The 19,293-nt window shown below is 43.1% G+C and overlaps 6 protein-coding genes across 6 annotated transcripts; 3 read left to right on the forward strand and 3 right to left on the reverse strand.

Moving 5' to 3' along the window:
• Nucleotides 1-58: 58 nt before the first annotated feature.
• On the reverse strand, nucleotides 59-801 carry LOC149392611 (protein CUP-SHAPED COTYLEDON 3-like). The gene is made up of 2 exons (XM_089620897.1): nucleotides 167-801; nucleotides 59-136 (listed from the first exon to the last, which is right to left on the reverse strand). The coding sequence occupies exons 1-2, from the start codon at nucleotides 707-709 to the stop codon at nucleotides 83-85; spliced, it is 597 nt and encodes a 198-aa protein (XP_089477023.1). The 5' UTR covers nucleotides 710-801; the 3' UTR covers nucleotides 59-82.
• A 2,076-nt stretch (nucleotides 802-2,877) lies between these two features.
• Nucleotides 2,878-4,970, forward strand: LOC149392612 (3-hydroxy-3-methylglutaryl coenzyme A reductase 1-like). Its single transcript, XM_089620892.1, has 2 exons — nucleotides 2,878-4,030; nucleotides 4,116-4,970. Exons 1-2 carry the CDS (start codon nucleotides 3,010-3,012, stop codon nucleotides 4,712-4,714), a joined length of 1,620 nt encoding a protein of 539 aa, XP_089477018.1. The 5' UTR covers nucleotides 2,878-3,009; the 3' UTR covers nucleotides 4,715-4,970.
• A 578-nt stretch (nucleotides 4,971-5,548) lies between these two features.
• Nucleotides 5,549-6,794, forward strand: LOC149392613 (Chlorophyll A-B binding family protein). Its single transcript, XM_089620896.1, has 4 exons — nucleotides 5,549-5,757; nucleotides 5,823-6,136; nucleotides 6,200-6,425; nucleotides 6,507-6,794. The coding sequence occupies exons 1-4, from the start codon at nucleotides 5,683-5,685 to the stop codon at nucleotides 6,792-6,794; spliced, it is 903 nt and encodes a 300-aa protein (XP_089477022.1). The 5' UTR covers nucleotides 5,549-5,682.
• Nucleotides 6,795-7,000: 206 nt separating this feature from the next.
• LOC149392614 (uncharacterized) lies at nucleotides 7,001-8,086 on the forward strand. The gene has a single exon (XM_089620900.1). It carries the CDS (start codon nucleotides 7,025-7,027, stop codon nucleotides 7,559-7,561), a length of 537 nt encoding a protein of 178 aa, XP_089477026.1. The 5' UTR covers nucleotides 7,001-7,024; the 3' UTR covers nucleotides 7,562-8,086.
• Nucleotides 8,087-8,936: 850 nt separating this feature from the next.
• LOC149392615 (hydroxyproline-rich glycoprotein family protein) lies at nucleotides 8,937-10,494 on the reverse strand. Its single transcript, XM_089618921.1, has 3 exons — nucleotides 10,066-10,494; nucleotides 9,289-9,985; nucleotides 8,937-9,220 (listed from the first exon to the last, which is right to left on the reverse strand). Exons 1-3 carry the CDS (start codon nucleotides 10,099-10,101, stop codon nucleotides 9,084-9,086), a joined length of 870 nt encoding a protein of 289 aa, XP_089475047.1. The 5' UTR covers nucleotides 10,102-10,494; the 3' UTR covers nucleotides 8,937-9,083.
• A 100-nt stretch (nucleotides 10,495-10,594) lies between these two features.
• LOC149392616 (Nucleotide-sugar transporter family protein) lies at nucleotides 10,595-12,328 on the reverse strand. Its single transcript, XM_089618920.1, has 4 exons — nucleotides 12,045-12,328; nucleotides 11,740-11,924; nucleotides 11,455-11,655; nucleotides 10,595-11,374 (listed from the first exon to the last, which is right to left on the reverse strand). The coding sequence occupies exons 1-4, from the start codon at nucleotides 12,175-12,177 to the stop codon at nucleotides 10,853-10,855; spliced, it is 1,041 nt and encodes a 346-aa protein (XP_089475046.1). The 5' UTR covers nucleotides 12,178-12,328; the 3' UTR covers nucleotides 10,595-10,852.
• Nucleotides 12,329-19,293: the final 6,965 nt, after the last annotated feature.

Genomic DNA, 19,293 nt, shown 5'->3' on the forward strand with positions numbered 1-19,293 from the left:
TAATGCCATTGAATTCAATATATACGAAACATGAACATGAACACGATGATATAGTGGAATACATAATGAAAGAGTGACATATCTAGATAGTGATAGTAGTAGTAGTAGTGGGCCAAAGGGCGGAGATGATGTCCAAGTCCATGTCCATGTCCATGTCCATGTCCATGTCCATGTCCATGTCATGGGGTGGAGGAGTAGAAGTAGGAGAGGGTTTGAGGTAGATGCGGCAGAGCACCCAGTCTGAGTGGAGGTGGAGGCGGTACTCGTGCATGGCCCAGTTGGTCTTGAGGCCCCTGGGTGCGCGGCCGTGGTAGAACACCAGGGTCTTCTTGAAGCCTATGACAGCCTTGGTGTGGGAGTCGAGGACGTGCCTGTCCTTGCCGGTGACCTTCCAGTAGCCGCCTTGGGTGGCGCGGTTGGTGCGCAGCCCCGTGGGGTACTTGCGGTCGCGCAGGCTCAACAAGTACCACTCCCTGCTGTCCTCCTCCCCCACCATGGCGCCCACCTCCCACGGCTCGCACCGCTTAAGGTCCACCTCCGCCATCTCCACGCCGCCGCTCACCCGCATGTTGCACGCCCTGGGTGCCAAGTAGTATGTTATCAGCTCCTCGTCCGTCGGGTGGAACCGGAACCCCGGGGGAAGCCCATGCCCATTCACCACCATCACAACACTCTGTGTCTCCACTCTCCACATATATCCTCCATCCATTTTATATTATATACACCTGCATTCAATGCCAGCAGAGAGAGTATGCGTGCGGGTGTTTCCATAGTCGACTAGTACAATAACACTAGTCGCCTACTCGTACGGTACCTCTGATCCTATGCCATCGTTTCGTCGATTATATTCAACTCAACGCTGCAATCTACTTGCACGTGCATCACCCCTACCTCTGTGCCTACCTCTGCCATTTTCCAAACACTAGAAAAATAATAGTGAATGAGTGGCTGTGAGTGGTGCAATAATATATTATATAATGGAATCCCTTTATTACTATTTTGTTTTTGTTTGCGTGAAATGTGATAATGCTACTACTGTACTAGTAGCATGGCCCTGCTCACAAACAATAATAACAGATGCCGATTTACGGCTGGTGGGGCATGCCACCGCCGCCCTCCTCTGCCTATTTCATCATCATCGTCGTCGTCGTCACTGATTATCAGATGCTATGTATGTTATTCAGCTTACAAAAAGTAATATATATGTATGATTTTTACTGTTAATGCCATGAGTGCACACGTGCATTCGCATAGCCCATCTTTAATTTTGCCGCTCTTATCTTTATGTTTCATTTGGATATCCATTAATACCCGAACATAACGTAGAGCTCCATTGGAAACTTTGCTTTGAGTTGTGATGCTCTCCCTTGCTGCTGCAATCAGCCACCAAAATGTACATTTTCACTACCCGAGTTTCCGTTTCTTCATCTCTTGCAAACAAAAATATCTGTTTTTCTTTTTTCAAGAGTAATAGATCTGAGCATTGTTCTCTTTATACATTTTTTTTTCAGTATGTACAAATGTGTCGGGTAGGGTTGTATGCAGGCAATCAAAATAGAGTGATAAAGACATATGAGAAGAAATAACATGTTATGTTTTAGTTAATTCCTTTTCAAATTAGTTATCATTTCAGTCACGTGAACCCAAGTATGATCGTTTTTGTGTGATGATATGATGGGAGACGGAGACTTAGCAGTGATTGCGATAAAAGTGCGGCGTCGGTCACCTTTGGTGGTGAAGCTATGGCAGTACTCCGTGCTATGTCAACGTCAAAAGAGTGTTTGGCACTGAGTCTTCTCTTCGCCAAATCGCATATCACCTCGGATCGATCTTATTCAGGTCTTCAAGGCTGTGAACCCGTTCGTTAAGTTTTTAAAGTAGGGATTAGAATGTCAAAGTGGGATAATGAAGAATAATTAATTGAAAAAATTTCGTAAAACTTTGTGAGAATATTATATTGAGGCTGTGAGAAAAATATGTGAAATAAGTAAGGGTACTAATTAATAAGAGAAATAAGTTGAGAGGTCGAAAGAAAAAGATTCTTTATTTACAAATTTTACCGTTGTCTAACGGAATCTATTGTTCTCAACCGTTGGATATTCGATAGTTGGATATCAACCGGCTGTGAATTTCTTTTTTGATAAATAAAATAAAGTTTTTAACCCAATTGGAAGGACCGCAAGTATAACCTTCCGGTCGCTACCCAGAACATCTGATCCTTGATAGAAACATGAATTTCCATACCGCTTAGCAACCGGAATGAGAATTCCGGTAGCGAATAATTCAGTATCGAAATCGAAAGCTTTGGTCTTTTTTATTTTGATGTCCATAATTATTTATTTAGGTTTGACAAACACATGTTCGGAGATATATTGGATAGGAAACGGCCAAGTCATTAAGATTTGTTAAAACTTATCAAACTTGAGAGCGTCTCATAATCCGAATAGAAAGAAGAGAAATCCAATTTGAATCGAATGCAATCTAAAGTTGTAGCTGGTGTGTTGATGCTGAAGTTTGAATGACAAAGATTAATTGCTTCGTAATAATAAATGCTTGGTTTTGCTATGCGCTGGAAATTTGTTTCCACAAAAGGCGTCCCAACAATAATGAATAATGAAAAGAAAAAGCAGTTTGAAGTTAGTGACAACGTGGCCCCCTTTTTTGTTTTTAGTTGAGAGGAGCCTGGAAATTGAACATGATTGTGATTGTATTTAAATCTCATATATATTTTTGTTTGTCTTTCATTTGTCCGACTCGGAGTGGATCCAACCAACCAGATGGATTCCACCTGCTTCCTTTCTTTTTTCTAATGGATATTAATTCAAAGCAGAGATGGCACGTGCCGACACACGTGCGAGCAGATTAGTATTCCTTTCCTTCCTCCTAATAGAATTTAAAATGAAAATTGATTAGTAGAGGGCAGAGAGAGGGAAAGTGCTGTGACCTTCTCGAGTCCTCCTTCCTCTTCATTCTCTCTCTCTCTCTTTGTGTGTGTATAATAATCGAGCAATGGACGTACGGCGGCGGCCGCCGAGGCCTCCTCAGAAGACGACGGCGGTGGCGGAAGAGCAGTCGAAGGCGTCGGACGCGCTGCCGCTGCCGCTGTATCTGACGAACGCGGTGTTCTTCACGCTGTTCTTCTCGGTGGCGTACTACCTGCTCCACCGGTGGCGCGACAAGATCAGGACGTCGACGCCGCTGCACGTGCTGAACCTGGCGGAGATCTCCGGCATCGTGGCGCTGATCGCCTCCTTCATCTACCTCCTGGGCTTCTTCGGCATCGACTTCGTGCAGTCGTTCATCTCCCGGTCGTCCGGCGACGTGTGGGAGCTGGAGGAGGAGGCGGCGGTGGTGGATGTCCTGTCCGGCGACGACGAGGAGATCGTGAAGGCGGTGGTGGAGGGGAGCGTGGCGTCGTACTCGCTGGAGGCGCGGGTGGGAGACTGCGGGCGGGCGGCGGCGATCCGGCGAGAGGCGGTGCAGAGGACGACGGGGCGGTCGCTGGGGGGGCTGCCGGTGGAAGGGTTCGACTACAGGACGATCCTGGGGCAGTGCTGCGAGATGCCGGTGGGGTACGTGCAGATCCCGGTGGGGATTGCGGGGCCGCTGGTGCTGGACGGCTTCGAGTTCATGGTGCCCATGGCCACCACGGAGGGGTGCCTGGTGGCCAGCACCAACCGCGGCTGCAAGGCGGTGCTCCTCTCCGGCGGCGCCACCTCCGTGCTCCTGCGCGACGCCATGACCCGCGCCCCCGTCGTGCGCTTCCCCTCCGCCAAGCGCGCCGCCGACCTCAAGTTCTTCCTCGAGGACCCCGCCAACCTGGACACCCTCTCCCTCGTCTTCAACCGCTCCAGCCGCTTCGCCCGCCTCCAGGCCGTCCACTGCTCCCTGGCCGGCAAGAACCTCTACACCCGCTTCAGCTGCACCACCGGCGACGCCATGGGCATGAACATGGTCTCCAAAGGGGTTCAGAACGTTCTCGATTTCCTTCAGGCCGATTTCCCCGACATGGACGTCATCGGCATATCCGGTAAACCAACACGAATGCCTGCAATGAAAGTTGCGAATGCGAATTCCAACAATGTCTTGTCTAACTAGTACGTGCTCATGTCTAGGCAACTTCTGCTCCGACAAGAAGCCGGCCGCGGTCAACTGGATCGAAGGGCGCGGGAAGTCGGTGGTGTGCGAGGCCGTGATCAAGGAGCACGTGGTGCGGAATGTGCTGAAGACGAGCGTGGGTGCGCTGGTCGAGCTCAACATGCTCAAGAACCTCGCCGGGTCCGCCATTGCGGGGGCCCTGGGAGGCTACAACGCCCACGCCAGCAACATCGTCTCGGCCATCTTCATAGCCACCGGCCAAGACCCCGCGCAGAACATCGAGAGCTCCCACTGCATCACCATGATGGAGCCCGTGAACGCAGGCAGAGACCTTCACGTCTCCGTCACAATGCCCTCCATCGAGGTTGGGACTGTTGGCGGGGGCACTCAGCTGCCGTCTCAGGCAGCCTGCCTCAACCTGCTGGGGGTCAAGGGGTCCAACAAAGACTCCCCGGGGTTCAACGCCAGGCTGCTCGCCACCATCGTAGCCGGCTCTGTGCTCGCCGGCGAGCTCTCTTTGATGTCAGCCATCGCAGCTGGCCAGCTCGTCAAGAGTCACATGAAGTACAACCGATCCACCAAAGATGTCGCTGCTATGGCATCATCTTCCTCCTAACTCATCTCTCTGCCCAAATTCTTGTGTGCTCCTCCTATTCTTCATGTTTTTACCTTTTATTATTTCCATCTCTTCTCTTCACTATGTCTCTCTTTGTGGTTGGTTGGTTGAGTTAAGTGTCACTTTGTTTGTACACATATGTATGACCTTAGCGAACCTTACAAACTTAAAAAAAAAAAAAAAAAAAATTATTCTCTCCTTTCCGCTCGTTGTATATGAAGAACTTGTTATTGTTAAATACTTTTGTGTAGCCGAATTTGTTGTTTATTCAATTAAGATTTTCTGACCACTGAATCCATGACTTTGCTGAGTGTGGATGTGGATGTACAAATGAATAAATGAAATGATAAGGGTGTGGCAGTTCCAGCAGAGAGAATTCATAGCTTGTAAACCGTTGGATCATATCGGCAATGGAAGGTTGACAAAGGCGACCGTAACTATATGTAATCTTACAAATCTTATTTTCTCAAGAGTTCAACTGTATGTGGTCAATCTTATCTTCCACATTGATCAGTGTAACTGTATGTGGTCATAAAAATATGCAAGCAACTTATATTTTTTTTCCAAATAGAGAAATAGTAAGTCATGAGTTAGATGACTTAGATCAGATGTAGCGGCTTTGTTTCGACTTTGTCACGCATTGCCCGAGGAATGACACTCCTTATAGAGTCAACTTGTCTGTGATTCCTTGTGAGCTGAGTTAGTTTCGGATGGCGACCCTGGACGATGAAGAAGAGGTAGATCATCACCAACTTCAATCACATTGAAAAGTTCAGAGCAAGAAACAAAAAAATCAGCTTGAAAAGCTAAGAACCACCTTGTCCAAGCCGTTTGGTGGTGCTTTATTGAATGTAGAAGACTAAAATACCCATAAATGAAAGATGCTTTAATTGAAAGGAAGCAAAAAAAATATCGTGAACAATATTTGTTCTGTTTGAAAAGATAAATAAGGAAAAGAGAGATAAGAAATGAGTGGTGCGTGCGTGGGAGGGAGAGCTGGTTGTTGTTGGTGTCGCCGGAGTTGCAGAGCGTCGTGGGAAGAGGTAATTACTAGTGGTTTGGTTGGCAATGATACATGTAGATATAGAGTGGCGTTGTTGTGATGCAGGTGGCAGGAGTGTTTGTGGTGTCGGCGATCCCGTTTGCGGCGGTGAAGGGCATCGCAAACAGCCGGATCGGGGAGTGGCTGCAGAGGGGGCTGGAGCGGCGGAAGAAGTTGGAGTTGGACAAGGCTGCGACGTTGGCGGAGGTGCGCAGACAGGCGAGGGATGAGAGCTTGTGGTACGGGGCGGAGCGGCCTCGGTGGCTGGGCCCCATCCCGTACGAGTATCCGGCGTATCTGAGGGGGGAGGTGGCGGGTGATTACGGGTTCGACGTGGCGGGGCTGGCAGAGGACCCCCAGGCGCTGCAAGCCTATTACAAGTAAGCATAGAAGAAGACTTGTTTCTTGTGTTGTGCATATATATTGCCTGATTATGTGGTTAGCTTTGAGATACTTCACTGCCGGTGGGCCATGCTGGGGGCGATGGGGGCGGTGATCCCGGAGGCGCTGCAGATGTGGGGTGGGGTCCACTTTGGGGAGGCGGTGTGGTGGCGAGTGGGCTACTCCAAGCTCAAGGGCGACACTTTGGACTATTTGGGCGTCCCCGGCCTCCACTTGGCCGGCAGCCAAGGAGTGGCCGTCATTGCCATCTGCCAGGCGCTGCTCATGGTTTGACACTTGCACTTGCACTCTCACTCTCACTCTCTCTCTCTCTCTCTCTCTCTCTACTGATGATGATGGTATCTATAGGTGGGGCCTGAGTACGCTCGCTACTGCGGCATCGAAGCCTTGGAGCCGCTTGGAATCTATCTGCCGGGAGACATCAACTACCCGGGGGGCCCCCTGTTCGACCCCCTGGGGCTGTCCTCCGAGGACCTCAAAGTCAAGGAGATCAAGAACGGGCGCCTCGCCATGCTCGCCTGGCTCGGCTTCTCCGCTCAGGCCGCCTTCACCTCCAAAGGCCCCCTTCAAAACCTGCTCGACCATCTCTCCGACCCCTTCCACAACAACCTCCTCTATTACCTTCTCCATCCTTGACCAACATTATTATACACAAAAGTCAAACTTATTTATTGTGTAATTAATGTATCAAGTCAACCTGTGTGGGTGATGCGATGAGGCACATACGCGTGGCCTGGTCAACATTGGCAATCTTACGCACATGCATACGCACTTACGCGCTTCCGTCTCTCTCACTCCTCCCAGTTCTATATATATCTATCATGTTCATACCGGTACAACAAACCTAATAATATATTCATTTCGAAATGAAGTCCTGCTTTCACTTCTGCGTAACCAAGCCGTCATCGTCTGCATCGTCACGGGGGTATCGAGTGAAGGTGATAGGGGTAGACGGAGAGCTGCGGGAGTACAGAGCGGGGGTGACGGCGGAGGAAGTCGTGGCGGCCGGAGAGTGCTTCATATGCAACTCCGACGACTTGTACTTGGACCAACCGATCCCGACACTGCGAGCCGGGGACCACCTTCAAGGCGGCCACATCTACTTCGCCCTCCACCCATCCAAGCTCCAACGCCCTCTCTCCGCCCCAGAAATGGCCGCCCTCACACTCACCGCCGCCGCCGCCCTCCACAACACCAGCACAACGAAGAATTCCCGCATATCCCCTTCCGACGACGACTTCAAACACCCCTTGGACTACGACTGCCACGTCACCGTTAATAGTAAACGCAGTAGGCTGCTCCGCTCTTCCTCCGTCACAAAGCTGCAGAGGGCCGCCTCCAGACGAGCAAAGATGGCCGTTCGCTCCTTCCGCCTCCGTCTCTCCACCATCTACGAAACCTGATCATTTTTTGTTTTACATATGTACATATTTTTTTTTTCTTCATTCATGTTTGTGCTACGGTCAACTAAATCAAGCCGGCCAATTGCCTAACGATTCAATCTTAATATAATTGACGGAACGGAAAGTGATATATGCTTTTATATGGGTTATTGGCGTAAGTACCCAATTTTTTATTCGATACATTTTAATACCTCTGTTTTTTTCGACGGTAAAAATACCCAAAATAGTGTTTAGCGCCATCGTTCTCTACATTTACCCCGTTAAAATTCGTCGCGAGGCTCGACAAGTGGTCAGGAGTTTTGCAATTGTGGAGTACAATCCGTTGACAAGACCTTGTGGGCGGAGTTAAACTGAAAAAAATGGAGTGTCGACGCTGTCATTAAGTGTATTTCTGGTTGTTATTATTGCTGTAATCGTGGTTTAAATTGTCAAGTTCTTGTACTGCAGTTTGTCTCTGTTTTTTGCTATGCATTTTGAGATTGTTGCTTAATGTAATGTTATGCAGTTTGGCTATGAGTTTTGGTATATCATTTGCGTATCATACACTGAAAATGAACATATAATTTTACTCAATTGGACTATATTCATTCATATTCTAAGTGTTCACCAAAAGAGACCAATAAAAAGTTCATAATTGATTACAACCCTTCAAAAAATGAAAAAGAAAAAAGACCCATAACATGATCAGTGTTCATCAAAAGAGACCCATAAAAAAGGTTCATAATTGATTACGACCCTCTTCAAAATATAAACACATAACGTGATCATTACTAATTACAACTCTTCACCAAAAAGACTCATACCATGGTCATTAATGATTACAACCCTTCACAAAAAAGACACATAACAAATATAATAGCAAAAGACATGAGTTGTTCTTAAAACATTTCAAATATAACTAATGCTTGTGTGGCCTGCAAAACATGGACATATTCAAGAACAACCAATTTCAATACATGACCATATTCAAGAACAACCAGTCTGAATACATGTTGTCAACAACAAAAGACTATGATCCACGAAATATTTCCAACAATTTCCAAAATTGATTCAACAACATACCTATTTTAACATCTTATTCATACCACTCATCTATGTTGCGCTCCTCTCTCTCTCTCTCTGAATGAATAGCTTTGATTTTATTTTATTGTTTATCTTCATTGCGGTATATCATTTAGTCAAACCCACGGAGTCCTCTTACGTCCAAGTCCAATGAAACGCGTTTTTTGTTTTGACTATTTCAATTCACTCCACTTATTTCCAATTTTAAGTGTTGCAATCAGTATAATTTATAGTTGTCCGAAATCATAATTGATGTTGAAATCGCACTGGTTAGTGGAATTAGAGTAGGACGGGAATCAGCACCAAATCATCATCATCATCATCATCATCATCATATATATATAGAGTTTGTACAAACAAAAACAAGGGAAGGAGAGAGAGAGAGAGAGAGCAGGAAATGAATGAATCATGAATTTATAGGAGGGAGATGTGGTTAGAGGGGAAGGTTAGAGGGAGATGCTCATTTGGTGTGCCTCAAGCTTCTCCCTCGTCTGTAATCCACTTCTGCGTCCGAGGTGGAGACGTGGTACTTGCGGCTGTTTGATGATCCCATCTTCGCAAAGATGTCCTCTTCGTCGCTCAAATACCGCTTCTCATCTGAGCAAAACAACAATCATCACTAACTGCTCGGAAGTGAAGTGAAGTAGACAGAAGAGATCACGTACCTGGCGCCACTGCTGTCTTGAGGGGCTTGAGCAGAGTGAAGGAGGAGGAGGAGTCCTCCGGGGAGATCTCCACGAAGTGGGCGGTGGTCACGATCTCGTCGGCGCTGAATCCGAACGAGGCACGGTACGCCTCGATCTCCTCCGGATCCTGCTTGGAGATGCGCGGCGGCGGCTGGGCCGAGTACACGTCCGACTCCTTGGACACGCTCAGCCTGCCGCCGGCCTGGGGGTTCTCCAGGTAGAACTGCGCAAACGTGGCCGGGCAGAAGAAGTTGGACGTGCAGTCCGACGACAGGAACCGCGCAAACGGCACGTCCGGCGACGACGGCGTCGTCAGGTGCGCCAGCTCCGGGGGCGGGGTCAGCGGGGCCGTCGACGGCTCCGTCGTGAACGTCGAGAACACTGGCGGCGACACCAGCTGCGTCTCGTGGGCGTACGGCCCCGTCGCATACTGCGTCGACGACGGCCCGCCAGGGGACGGGAAGCACGCCGGCGACGGGGCCGCCGACGGCAGCGCCGAGTTGGTGAAGGACGCCGGGGACGACGGCGGGGCCAGCAGGGACGCCTGCGCCGCTTGGGGCTGCGGAGCGACGGCGCCGCCCGCGTCCGCTGGGAGGCGCGTGGACGGCACAATGCGCTTCCCGGCGCCGGCCTTGTGGCCCCCGAAGCACCACAAGCAGCCGGCCCAGCGCTTCCGCTGCATTTCCATGGGATCACACTCAGATCTAACAAACAACCCACAAACCCTAATACTCCCAATATCAGATCTGTACTTACCCGCTCTTCTGGAAACCTGTTCTGCTCTGACCCCATCACAGAATACGATCCGATTCAACCATTCGCCTTTTCCTTCTCTTGCTTCTTCTTCTTCTGCCGCTCACTAACTCCTACTCAACTCTTCTCTCTTCCACTCCCTTTATCTCTATTAATATTAGTAGTAACCTCTCTTTCACTATTACTCGCACTCTTTTTTCTTCTTTCCGTATCACTCTTTATATATATTATATTTTTTTGTTATCTTTTTATTTTATGTACGAGTATCATTGTGTGTGTACATGCATCACAAACAGACAACACTGGACTCAACTCATTCACCGCCTACTCTTGCCTTTCAACAAAGAAGAGACGTGCTAAATCTGTTCCAAAAAGAAGAAGAAAAAATTTAATAATCGAAAGATGAATTCCCATGCCATTAAAGTGGGACGCTTTGTCATTAAAAGAAGCAAAGCAAAGCAAGGATTGGGAGATGGGCCCAAGCCCAATTGTGGGCCATTATAACGTAGGATCACCAATTATTGATACTCCCTTATTCCCCACCCCCAACACAAACACAAGAAGAGAGCGTTGGTGCGTTGTTACTTGTTGAGCGGCGTTTTCACAACAGAGTCTAGTTATTATGAATGGGACATTGATTAATCAAACAACGAGGAGGAGGACCGGTACATGATGAACAATAAATAGAGAGAGCGAGAGAGAGTGAGTAATGGCATTAAGTTGGTGTTTTTTGTGTGTGGATTCCCTTACAAGAAGAACGAATAAATAATGATACAAGTGTGTATTATACTTATACTTTGGCGTCGGCGAGTTGGAGGCGGGGAGAGGAGGGGGCGTCGGCGGCGTTGGTGTCCTTGAGAAGGCGGATCTCGTCTTCGGTGAGGCTGTGCTTGGAGTTGGGCTTGTTGGAGCGGGCCTTGTCCACCTCCACGGCCCAGCTGTAGATGACCATGCCCAGGACCGCCAGCAGCATGCCCATGATGTTCTTGAAGGTCATCTCGGAGTCGAAGAGGAGCCAGCCGAGGGTGAGGACGCACACCGTCTTCATGTGCCCCAGCACCTGGAAGGAGACCGCCGAGAACCGCCCTATGCACAGATACTGGCTCACGTTGCAGAACACCGCCAGCGAGCACGACACCATAATGAGCACCGCCGCCCCCGAGCTCATCTTGTAGCTCGTCACCAGCTTCCCCCCCAGGTAGTAGTCCACAAACGGCCCAAACACCAGCAGCGACACCGCCTGGATCGGCGCCGTCTTGCTCAGCAGCTCAAACGACCCGATCGAGTACTTCTTCTGCAGCGATCCGATCGTCTAACGACACAACCACATCATCATTATTAATTGTATTCTCATCAACTCATATCATCATTATAATTCAAAGGGAGACTCACAATCTGCTGCAGCGACGTGGAGAGCACCGCCACGCAGGCGCATATGAAGCCCTTGGCGTTCACGTTCACATCCGTCACCGTGCACACGCCCACTCCGATCACCACCACCACCACCGCAGTTTTCACTTCCCTCGAGTAGTTCTTGCCGTTCAGAATCCACTCCATAACGCACACCACCGGAATCATGCTCAGCTTCGAGATCTGAGGGACAGCTGGTCATCAGTCACAACAACAACACACACACATATACATATATGCATAGGAGATAGGAGACTGTAGAGTTACTTGGTAGAAGCCGACGGAGTTGAGCATGAGGCTGAAGTTCATGCCGGTGATGGAGGCGTTGGCGACAAGGGAGAACCAGAGGAGCTCCCACAGTGGCACGTGCTTGGACGCCGAGTACCCCGTGGCATTCGACACCGCGCCCACCAGAGCCGTCACCGCGAAGTGGAATCCAGTCAACGTGGTCGCTGAATTCACTCAGTCACACACACAATTCAGATCTAATCCCGACCTCGATCTCTCTCAATCTCTCTTTCTCGATATATATATATATACACTCACACACACACACATATAAACATACGTACCGAAAGAGAATGCATATCCGGAGGCAGACATGAGCTGCTTGTTGGCCATGATTATGCCGACGGAGCTGACGACGTTCATCCCCCACGCTCCCACATTGGACACGCTCGATTTCTTCTCGCCCTCCGCTTCCATCGGATCGGATCAATTCGAATCGGATCGGATCCAACCGAGCTCTGTCTCTCGCCCTTCTCTCTGTCTCTCTCCTCTCTTTCTGGCTCTTCTCTCACTTAGAAATTGAAATATTGAAAAAAAAAGAAGAAATGGGAAGGGGGACGAGATCCATCAAGGAAGGGTGGGGGGATGGGCCGAGCGCGTGAGATGCCTACCCCTTACTTTTCGGGCCCCACCGTAAAACTCACTTCATTCATACCCTTTTTCCCTTTATTTACGGCCCATAATCTTCAAATATTACCCTTCTTTCTTTCCCGTTTACAACCTAAATTGTCGGAACAAATATTATATCAACTTCTTACCACAAAATCAAAATCTTACCATCTATAAACGGTGCTGAGAGATGCCTCTAGGGACAATATTTACACGGATGAATTTTTGAAGAATTAATTATACAATTTTTTTTTAATTTCAAATAATTTTACCCTTATTTTAAATTAACGGTGACTAAAAAATAAAACTATAATTAGTAAGAAAAAAAAGTCAAATAAGTAGAAGCACATTATTCTTACGCCAACCCCCAAAGGCTACAAGTTAGGCAAAATTAATGTTCAAATTAGAAGTCAATATTTGAAACTTCAATAACCTTTGAGGTGGCATGGATGAGGCGGTCCACTAGCCTGAACCATCTAGGCGGGGTGATTGACTTGTTTAGACCACCTGGACAAGGGGATAGGCCGGGTTGACCTTGAAAAGGCCAACTTATTTGAAAAAAAATATAATTTTCCAACAATCAATTACGGTTCAAAGCTAATATCTTTGAGAAAATAATGAATTTTCAATTGATCGCAGCTCGTTAATCGTAAATAATTTTTGTACGATTCTTTCCACCTTACGGTGCTTATAGAACGAACTTTCTCGACACTAGTTTATCAAAAATATGGTAACCATAATCTAAAACAGACAAGAATTTTCAATATCTCGCATCATATGAATAAGTTATGGTAGTTTCAAATTTTACATGTTTTTTGTATACTGTCCCCTTTGGCTTTGAAGAGAATTCATGAAATTTTTATAGGGATCGAGAACTATTGATACGTCTATTATTCTCGAAATATGGTAACCATCATCTATAAAAGACAAGAATCTTCAAAATCGCACACCATATAAAAGAGTTATGGTAGTGCAAGTTTTTCGTATACTAACCCTTTTGGCTTTGAAGAGATGTTATGAAATTTTTATAGGTATTGAAAACTAATGATACCCCTGCTTATTCTCGAAAATATGATAACAATGATCCAAAAAAGATAATAATCTTCAAAATCTCACACCATATGAAAGAGTTATGGTAGTTTCAAAGTTCGCAAGTTTTTCGTGTACTAACACCTCTGGCTTTGAAGATGATTTATTAAATTTTTATAACGATCGAAAAATAATGATACGCCTACTTATTCTCTAAAATATGGTGATCATCATCCAAAAAAAAAAAAACAAGAATCTTATCTAACATAATATGAAATTGTTATGGTAGTTTCAAATTTTGCAAGTTTTTCGTGTACTAACCCCTTTGCCTATGAAGAGAGTTTATGAAATTTTTATAGGTATCGAAAGCTAATTATATGCATATTTATTCTCTAAAATATGATAACCATCAATGTAAAAAAGACAAGAATCTAAAATCTCGCACCATATGAAAGAGTTATGGTAGTTTCAAATTTTGCAAGTTTTTCGTGTACTAAACCCTTTGAATTTGAAGAGGATTTATGAAATTTTTATAGGAATAAGAAAATAATGATACACCTACTTATTCTAAAAAATATGATAACAATGATCCAAAAAGATAAGAATCTTCAAAATCTCACACCATATGAAAGAGTTATGGTAGTTTCAAAGTTCGTAAGTTTTTCGTGTACTAACCCCTCTAGCTTTGAAGATGATTTATTATATTTTTATGACGATCGAAAAATAATGATACGCCAACTTATTTTGTAAAATATGGTGATCATCATCCAAAAAACACAAGAATCTTAAAAATCTCACAGCATATAAAACAGTTATCGTAGTTTCAAATTTTGCAAGTTTTTCGTGTACTAACCCCTTTGCCTTTGAAGAGAGTTTATAAAATTTTTACAGGTATCGAAAACTAATTATATGCATATTTATTCTCTAAAATATGATAACCATCAATGTAAAAAGACAAGAATCTAAAAGATCGCCCTATATTAAAGAGTTATACTAGTTTCAAATTTTGCAAGTTTTTCGTGTACTAACCCCTTTGGGTCTGAAGTGGTTTTATGAAATTTTGAAAAGATTGAAAACTAATGATACGCCAACATATATAGGAATATAAATTAACCTTCATCCTAACAAGCCAAGAATCTTAAAAATCGGGTACAATTTGAAAGAGTTATGGTAGTTTCAAATTTCGCAAGTTTTTCGTGTACTAACCCCTTAGGCTTAGGAGAGGTTTTATGAAAATTTTGAAAAGATCGAAAACTAATGATACGCCCAGATATATACGAGTATAAGGTAACCATAATCCTAACAAGCCAAGAATCTTAAAAATCGGGCACCATTCGAAATAGTTATGGTAGTTTCAAATTTCGCAAGTTTTTCGTGTACTAACCCCTTTGGGTTTGAAGAGGTTTAATAAAATTTTTAAAAAGATCGAAAACTAATGATACACCCAAATATTTAGGAAAATAAGGTAACCATCATCCTAACAAGCCATGAATCTTAAAAATCGGGGACCATTTGAAAGAGTTATAATAGTTTCAAATTTCGTAAGTTTTTCGTGTACTAACCCCTTTGTCTTAGGAGAGGTTTTATGAAAATTTTGAAAAGATCGAAAACTAATGATTCGCCCACATATTTAGGAATATAAGGTAACCATCATCCTACCAAGCCAAGAATCTTAAAAATCGGGCACCATTTGAAAGAGTTATTGTAGTTTCAAATTTCGCAAGTTTTTCGTGTAATAACCCCTTTGGCTTAGGAGAGGTTTTATGAAAATTTTGAAAAGATCGAAAACTAATGATACGTCCACATATATACGAGTATAAGGTAACCATAATCCTAACAAACCAAGAATCTTAAAAATCGGGCACCATTCGAAAGAGTTATGGTAGTTTCAAATTTCGCAAGTTTTTCGTGTACTAACCCCTTTGGGTTTTTCGTATCATTAGTTTTCGATATTTTCAAAATTTTCATAAAACCTCTCCTAAGCCAAAGGGGTTAGTACACGAAAAACTTGCGAAATTTGAAACTATCATAACTCTTTCAAATGGTGCCCGATTTTTAAGATTCATGGCTTGTTAGGATGATGGTTACCTTATATTCCTAAATATGTGGGCGTATCATTAGTTTTCGATCTTTTTAAAAATTTCATAAAACCTCTTCAAACCCAAAGGGGTTAGTACACGAAAAACTTGTGAAATTTGAAACTAGCATAACTCTTTAGAATGGTGCCCGACTTTTAAGATTCTTGGCTTGTTAGGATAATGGTTACCTTATAATCGTATATATGTGGGCGTATCATTAGTTTTCGATCTTTTCAAAATTTTCATAAAACCTCTTCAAACCCAAAGGGGTTAGTACACAAAAAACTTGCGAAATTTGAAACTAGCATAACTCTTTCGAATGGTGCCCGATTTTTAAGAGTCTTGGCTTGTTAGGATGATGGATACCTTATATTCCTAAATATGTGGGCGTATCATTAGTTTTTTATATTTTCAAAATTTTCATAAAACCTCTCCTAAGCCAAAGGGGTTAGTACACGAAAAACTTGCGAAATTTGAAACTAGCATAACTCTTTCAAATGGTGCACGATTTCTAATATTCATGGCTTGTTAGGATTATGGTTACCTTATATTCCTAAATATGTGGGCGTATCATTAGTTTTCGATCTTTTTAAAAATTTCATAAAACCTCTTCAAACCCAAAGGGGTTAGTACACGAAAAACTTGCGAAATTTAAAACTAGCATAACTCTTTCGAATGGTGCCCGATTTTTAAGATTCTTGGCTTGTTAGGATAATGGTTACCTTATAATCGTATATATGTGGGCGTATCATTAGTTTTCGATCTTTTCAAAATTTTCATAAAACCTCTCCTAAGCCAAATGGGTTAGTACACGAAAAACATGCGAAATTTGAAACTAGCATAACTCTTTCGAATGGTGCTCGATTTTTAAGATTCTTGGCTTGTTAGGATGATGGATACCTTATATTCCTAAATATGTGGGCGTATCATTAGTTTGCGATCTTTTTAAAAATTTCATAAAACCTCTTCAAACCCAAAGGGGTTAGTACACGAAAAACTTGGGAAATTTGAAACTAGCATAACTCTTTCGAATGGTGCCCGATTTTTAAGATTCTTGGCTTATTAGGATGATGGATACCTTATATTCTTTAATTTGTGGGCGTATCATTAGTTTTCGATATTTTCAAAATTTTCATAAAACCTCTCCTAAGCCAAAGGGGTTAGTACACGAAAAACTTGCGAAATTTGAAACTAGCATAACTCTTTCGAATGGTGCCCGATTTTTAAGATTCTTGGCTTGTTAGGATTATGGTTACCTTATATTCGTATATATGTAGGCGTATCATTAGTTTTCGATCTTTTCAAAATTTTAATAAAACCTCTCCTAAGCCAAAGGGGTTAGTACACGAAAAACTTGCGAAATTTGAAAATACAAAAACTCTTTCAAATGGTGCTCGATTTTTAAGATTCTTGGCTTGTTAGGATGATGGATACCTTATATTCCTAAATATGTGGGCGTATCATTAGTTTGCGATCTTTTTAAAAATTTCATAAAACCTCTTCAAACCCAAAGGGGTTAGTACACGAAAAACTTGCGAAATTTGAAACTAGCATAACTCTTTCGAATGTTGCCTGATTTTTAAGATTCTTGGCTTGTTAGGATAATGGTTACCTTATATTCGTATATATGTAGGCGTATCATTAGTTTTCGATCTTTTCAAAATTTTCATAAAACCTCTCCTAAGCCAAAGGTGTTAGTATACGAAAAACTTGCGAAATTTGAAACTAGCATAACTCTTTCGAATGGTGCCCGATTTTTAAGATTCTTGGCTTGTTAGGATTATGGTTACCTTATATTCGTATATATGTGGGCGTATCATTAGTTTTCGATCTTTTCAAAATTTTCATAAAACCTCTTCTAAGCCAAAGGGGTTAGTACACGAAAAACTTGCGAAATTCGAAACTAGCATAACTCTTTCAAATTGTGCCCGATTTTTAAGATTATCGGCTTGTTAGGATGATGGATACCTTATATTCCTAAATATGTGGTCGTATAATTAGTTTTCGATATTTTCAAAATTTTCATAAAACCTCTCCTAAGCCAAAGGGGTTAGTACACGAGAAACTTGCGAAATTTGAAACTACAAAAACTCTTTCAAATGGTGCCCGATTTTTAATATTCATGGCTTGTTAGGATTATGGTTATCTTATATTCCTACATATGTGGGCGTATCATTAGTTTTTGATCTTTTTAAAAATTTCATAAAACCTCTTCAAACCCAAAGGGGTTAGTACACGAAAAACTTGCGAAATTTGAAACTAGCATAACTCTTTCGAATGGTGCCCGATTGTTAAGATTCTTGGCTTGTTAGGATAATGGTTAGCTTATATTCGTATATATGTGGGCGTATCAATAGTTTTCGATCTTTTCAAAATTTTCATAAAACCTCTCCTAAGCCAAAGGGGTTAGTACACGAAAAACTTGCAAAATTTGAAACAACAAAAACTCTTTCAAATGGTGCCCGATTTTTAATATTCATTGCTTGTTCGGATTATGGTTACCATATATTCCTAAATATGTGGGCGTATCATTAGTTTTCGATCTTTTTAAAAATTTCATAAAACCTCTTCAAACCCAAAGGGGTTAGTACACGAAAAACTTGCGAAATTTGAAACTAGCATAACTCTTTCGAATGGTGCCCGATTTTTAAGATTTTTGGGTTATTAGGATGATGGATACCTTATATTCCTAAATATGTGGGCGTATCATTAGTTTTCGATTTTTTCAAAATTTTCATAAAACCTCTCTTAAGCCAAAGGGGTTAGTACACGAAAAACTTGCGAAATTTGAAACTATCATAACTCTTTCAAATGGTGCACGATTTTTAAGATTCATGGCTTGTTAGGATGATTGTTACCTTATATTCCTAAATATGTGGGCGTATCATTAGTTTTCTAACTTTTTTAAAATTTCATAAAACCTCTTCAAACCCAAAGGGGTTAGTACACGAAAAACTTGCGAAATTTGAAACTAGCATAACTCTTTCGAATGGTGCCCGATTTTTAATATTCATTGCTTGTTAGGATTATGGTTACCATATATTCCTAAATATGTGGGCGTATCATTAGTTTTTGATCTTTTTAAAAATTTCATAAAACCTCTTCAAACCCAAAGGGGATAGTACACGAAAAACTTGCGAAATTTGAAACTAGCATAACTCTTTCGAATGGTGCCCGATTTTTTAGATTCATGGCTTGTTAGGATGATGGTTACCTTATATTCCTAAATATGTGGGCGTATCATTAGTTTTTGATCTTTTTAAAAATTTCATAAAACCTCTTCAAACCCAAAGGGGTTAGTACACGAAAAACTTGCGAAATTTGAAACTAGCATAACTCTTTCGAATGGTGCCCGATTTTTTAGATTCTTGGCTTGTTAGGATAATGGTTACCTTATATTCGTATATATGTGGGCGTATCATTAGTTTTCGATCTTTTCAAAATTTTCATAAAACCTCTTCAAACCCAAAGGGGTTAGTACACGAAAAACTTGGGAAATTTGAAACTAGCATAACTCTTTCGAATGGTGCCCGATTTTTAAGATTCTTGGCTTGTTAGGATGATGGATACCTTATATTCCTAAATATGTGGGCGTATCATTAGGTTTCGATATTTTCAAAATTTTCATAAAACCTCTACCAAACCAAAGGGGGTTAGTACACGCAAAACTTGCGAAATTTGAAACTATCATAACTCTTTCAAATGGTGCCCGATTTTTAAGATTCATGGCTTGTTAGGATGATGGTTACCTTATATTCCTAAATATGTGGGCGTATCATTAGTTTTCGATCTTTTTAAAAATTTCATAAAACCTCTT

Source organism: Urtica dioica, chromosome 7 (genome assembly GCF_054948205.1).
Source record: "Urtica dioica subsp. dioica isolate 48M chromosome 7, U.dioica_male_clone48M_v1_H2, whole genome shotgun sequence".
NCBI classification, from domain to species: domain Eukaryota; kingdom Viridiplantae; phylum Streptophyta; class Magnoliopsida; order Rosales; family Urticaceae; genus Urtica; species Urtica dioica.

What these genes read in the sequence shown, in the direction of transcription:
- LOC149392613 (XM_089620896.1), top strand. Translation starts at nt 5,683, where the DNA reads ATGAGTGGTGCGTGCGTGGGAGGGAGAGCTGGTTGTTGTTGGTGTCGC. An exon ending in GCGCTGCAAGCCTATTACAA is followed by an intron (nt 6,137 to 6,199) that starts GTAAGCATAGAA and finishes TTATGTGGTTAG; the next exon opens with CTTTGAGATACTTCACTGCC. An exon ending in TCTGCCAGGCGCTGCTCATG is followed by an intron (nt 6,426 to 6,506) that starts GTTTGACACTTG and finishes TGGTATCTATAG; the next exon opens with GTGGGGCCTGAGTACGCTCG.
- LOC149392612 (XM_089620892.1), top strand. Translation starts at nt 3,010, where the DNA reads ATGGACGTACGGCGGCGGCCGCCGAGGCCTCCTCAGAAGACGACGGCG. An exon ending in GGACGTCATCGGCATATCCG is followed by an intron (nt 4,031 to 4,115) that starts GTAAACCAACAC and finishes GCTCATGTCTAG; the next exon opens with GCAACTTCTGCTCCGACAAG.
- LOC149392614 (XM_089620900.1), top strand. Translation starts at nt 7,025, where the DNA reads ATGAAGTCCTGCTTTCACTTCTGCGTAACCAAGCCGTCATCGTCTGCA.
- LOC149392611 (XM_089620897.1), bottom strand. Translation starts at nt 709, where the DNA reads ATGGATGGAGGATATATGTGGAGAGTGGAGACACAGAGTGTTGTGATG. An exon ending in CCCATGACATGGACATGGAC is followed by an intron (nt 137 to 166) that starts ATGGACATGGAC and finishes ATGGACATGGAC; the next exon opens with TTGGACATCATCTCCGCCCT.
- LOC149392616 (XM_089618920.1), bottom strand. Translation starts at nt 12,177, where the DNA reads ATGGAAGCGGAGGGCGAGAAGAAATCGAGCGTGTCCAATGTGGGAGCG. An exon ending in ACTCCGTCGGCTTCTACCAA is followed by an intron (nt 11,656 to 11,739) that starts GTAACTCTACAG and finishes GCTGTCCCTCAG; the next exon opens with ATCTCGAAGCTGAGCATGAT. An exon ending in CCACGTCGCTGCAGCAGATT is followed by an intron (nt 11,375 to 11,454) that starts GTGAGTCTCCCT and finishes TTGTGTCGTTAG; the next exon opens with ACGATCGGATCGCTGCAGAA.
- LOC149392615 (XM_089618921.1), bottom strand. Translation starts at nt 10,101, where the DNA reads ATGGGGTCAGAGCAGAACAGGTTTCCAGAAGAGCGG. An exon ending in ACAGGTTTCCAGAAGAGCGG is followed by an intron (nt 9,986 to 10,065) that starts GTAAGTACAGAT and finishes ATGGAAATGCAG; the next exon opens with CGGAAGCGCTGGGCCGGCTG. An exon ending in CAAGACAGCAGTGGCGCCAG is followed by an intron (nt 9,221 to 9,288) that starts GTACGTGATCTC and finishes TGTTTTGCTCAG; the next exon opens with ATGAGAAGCGGTATTTGAGC.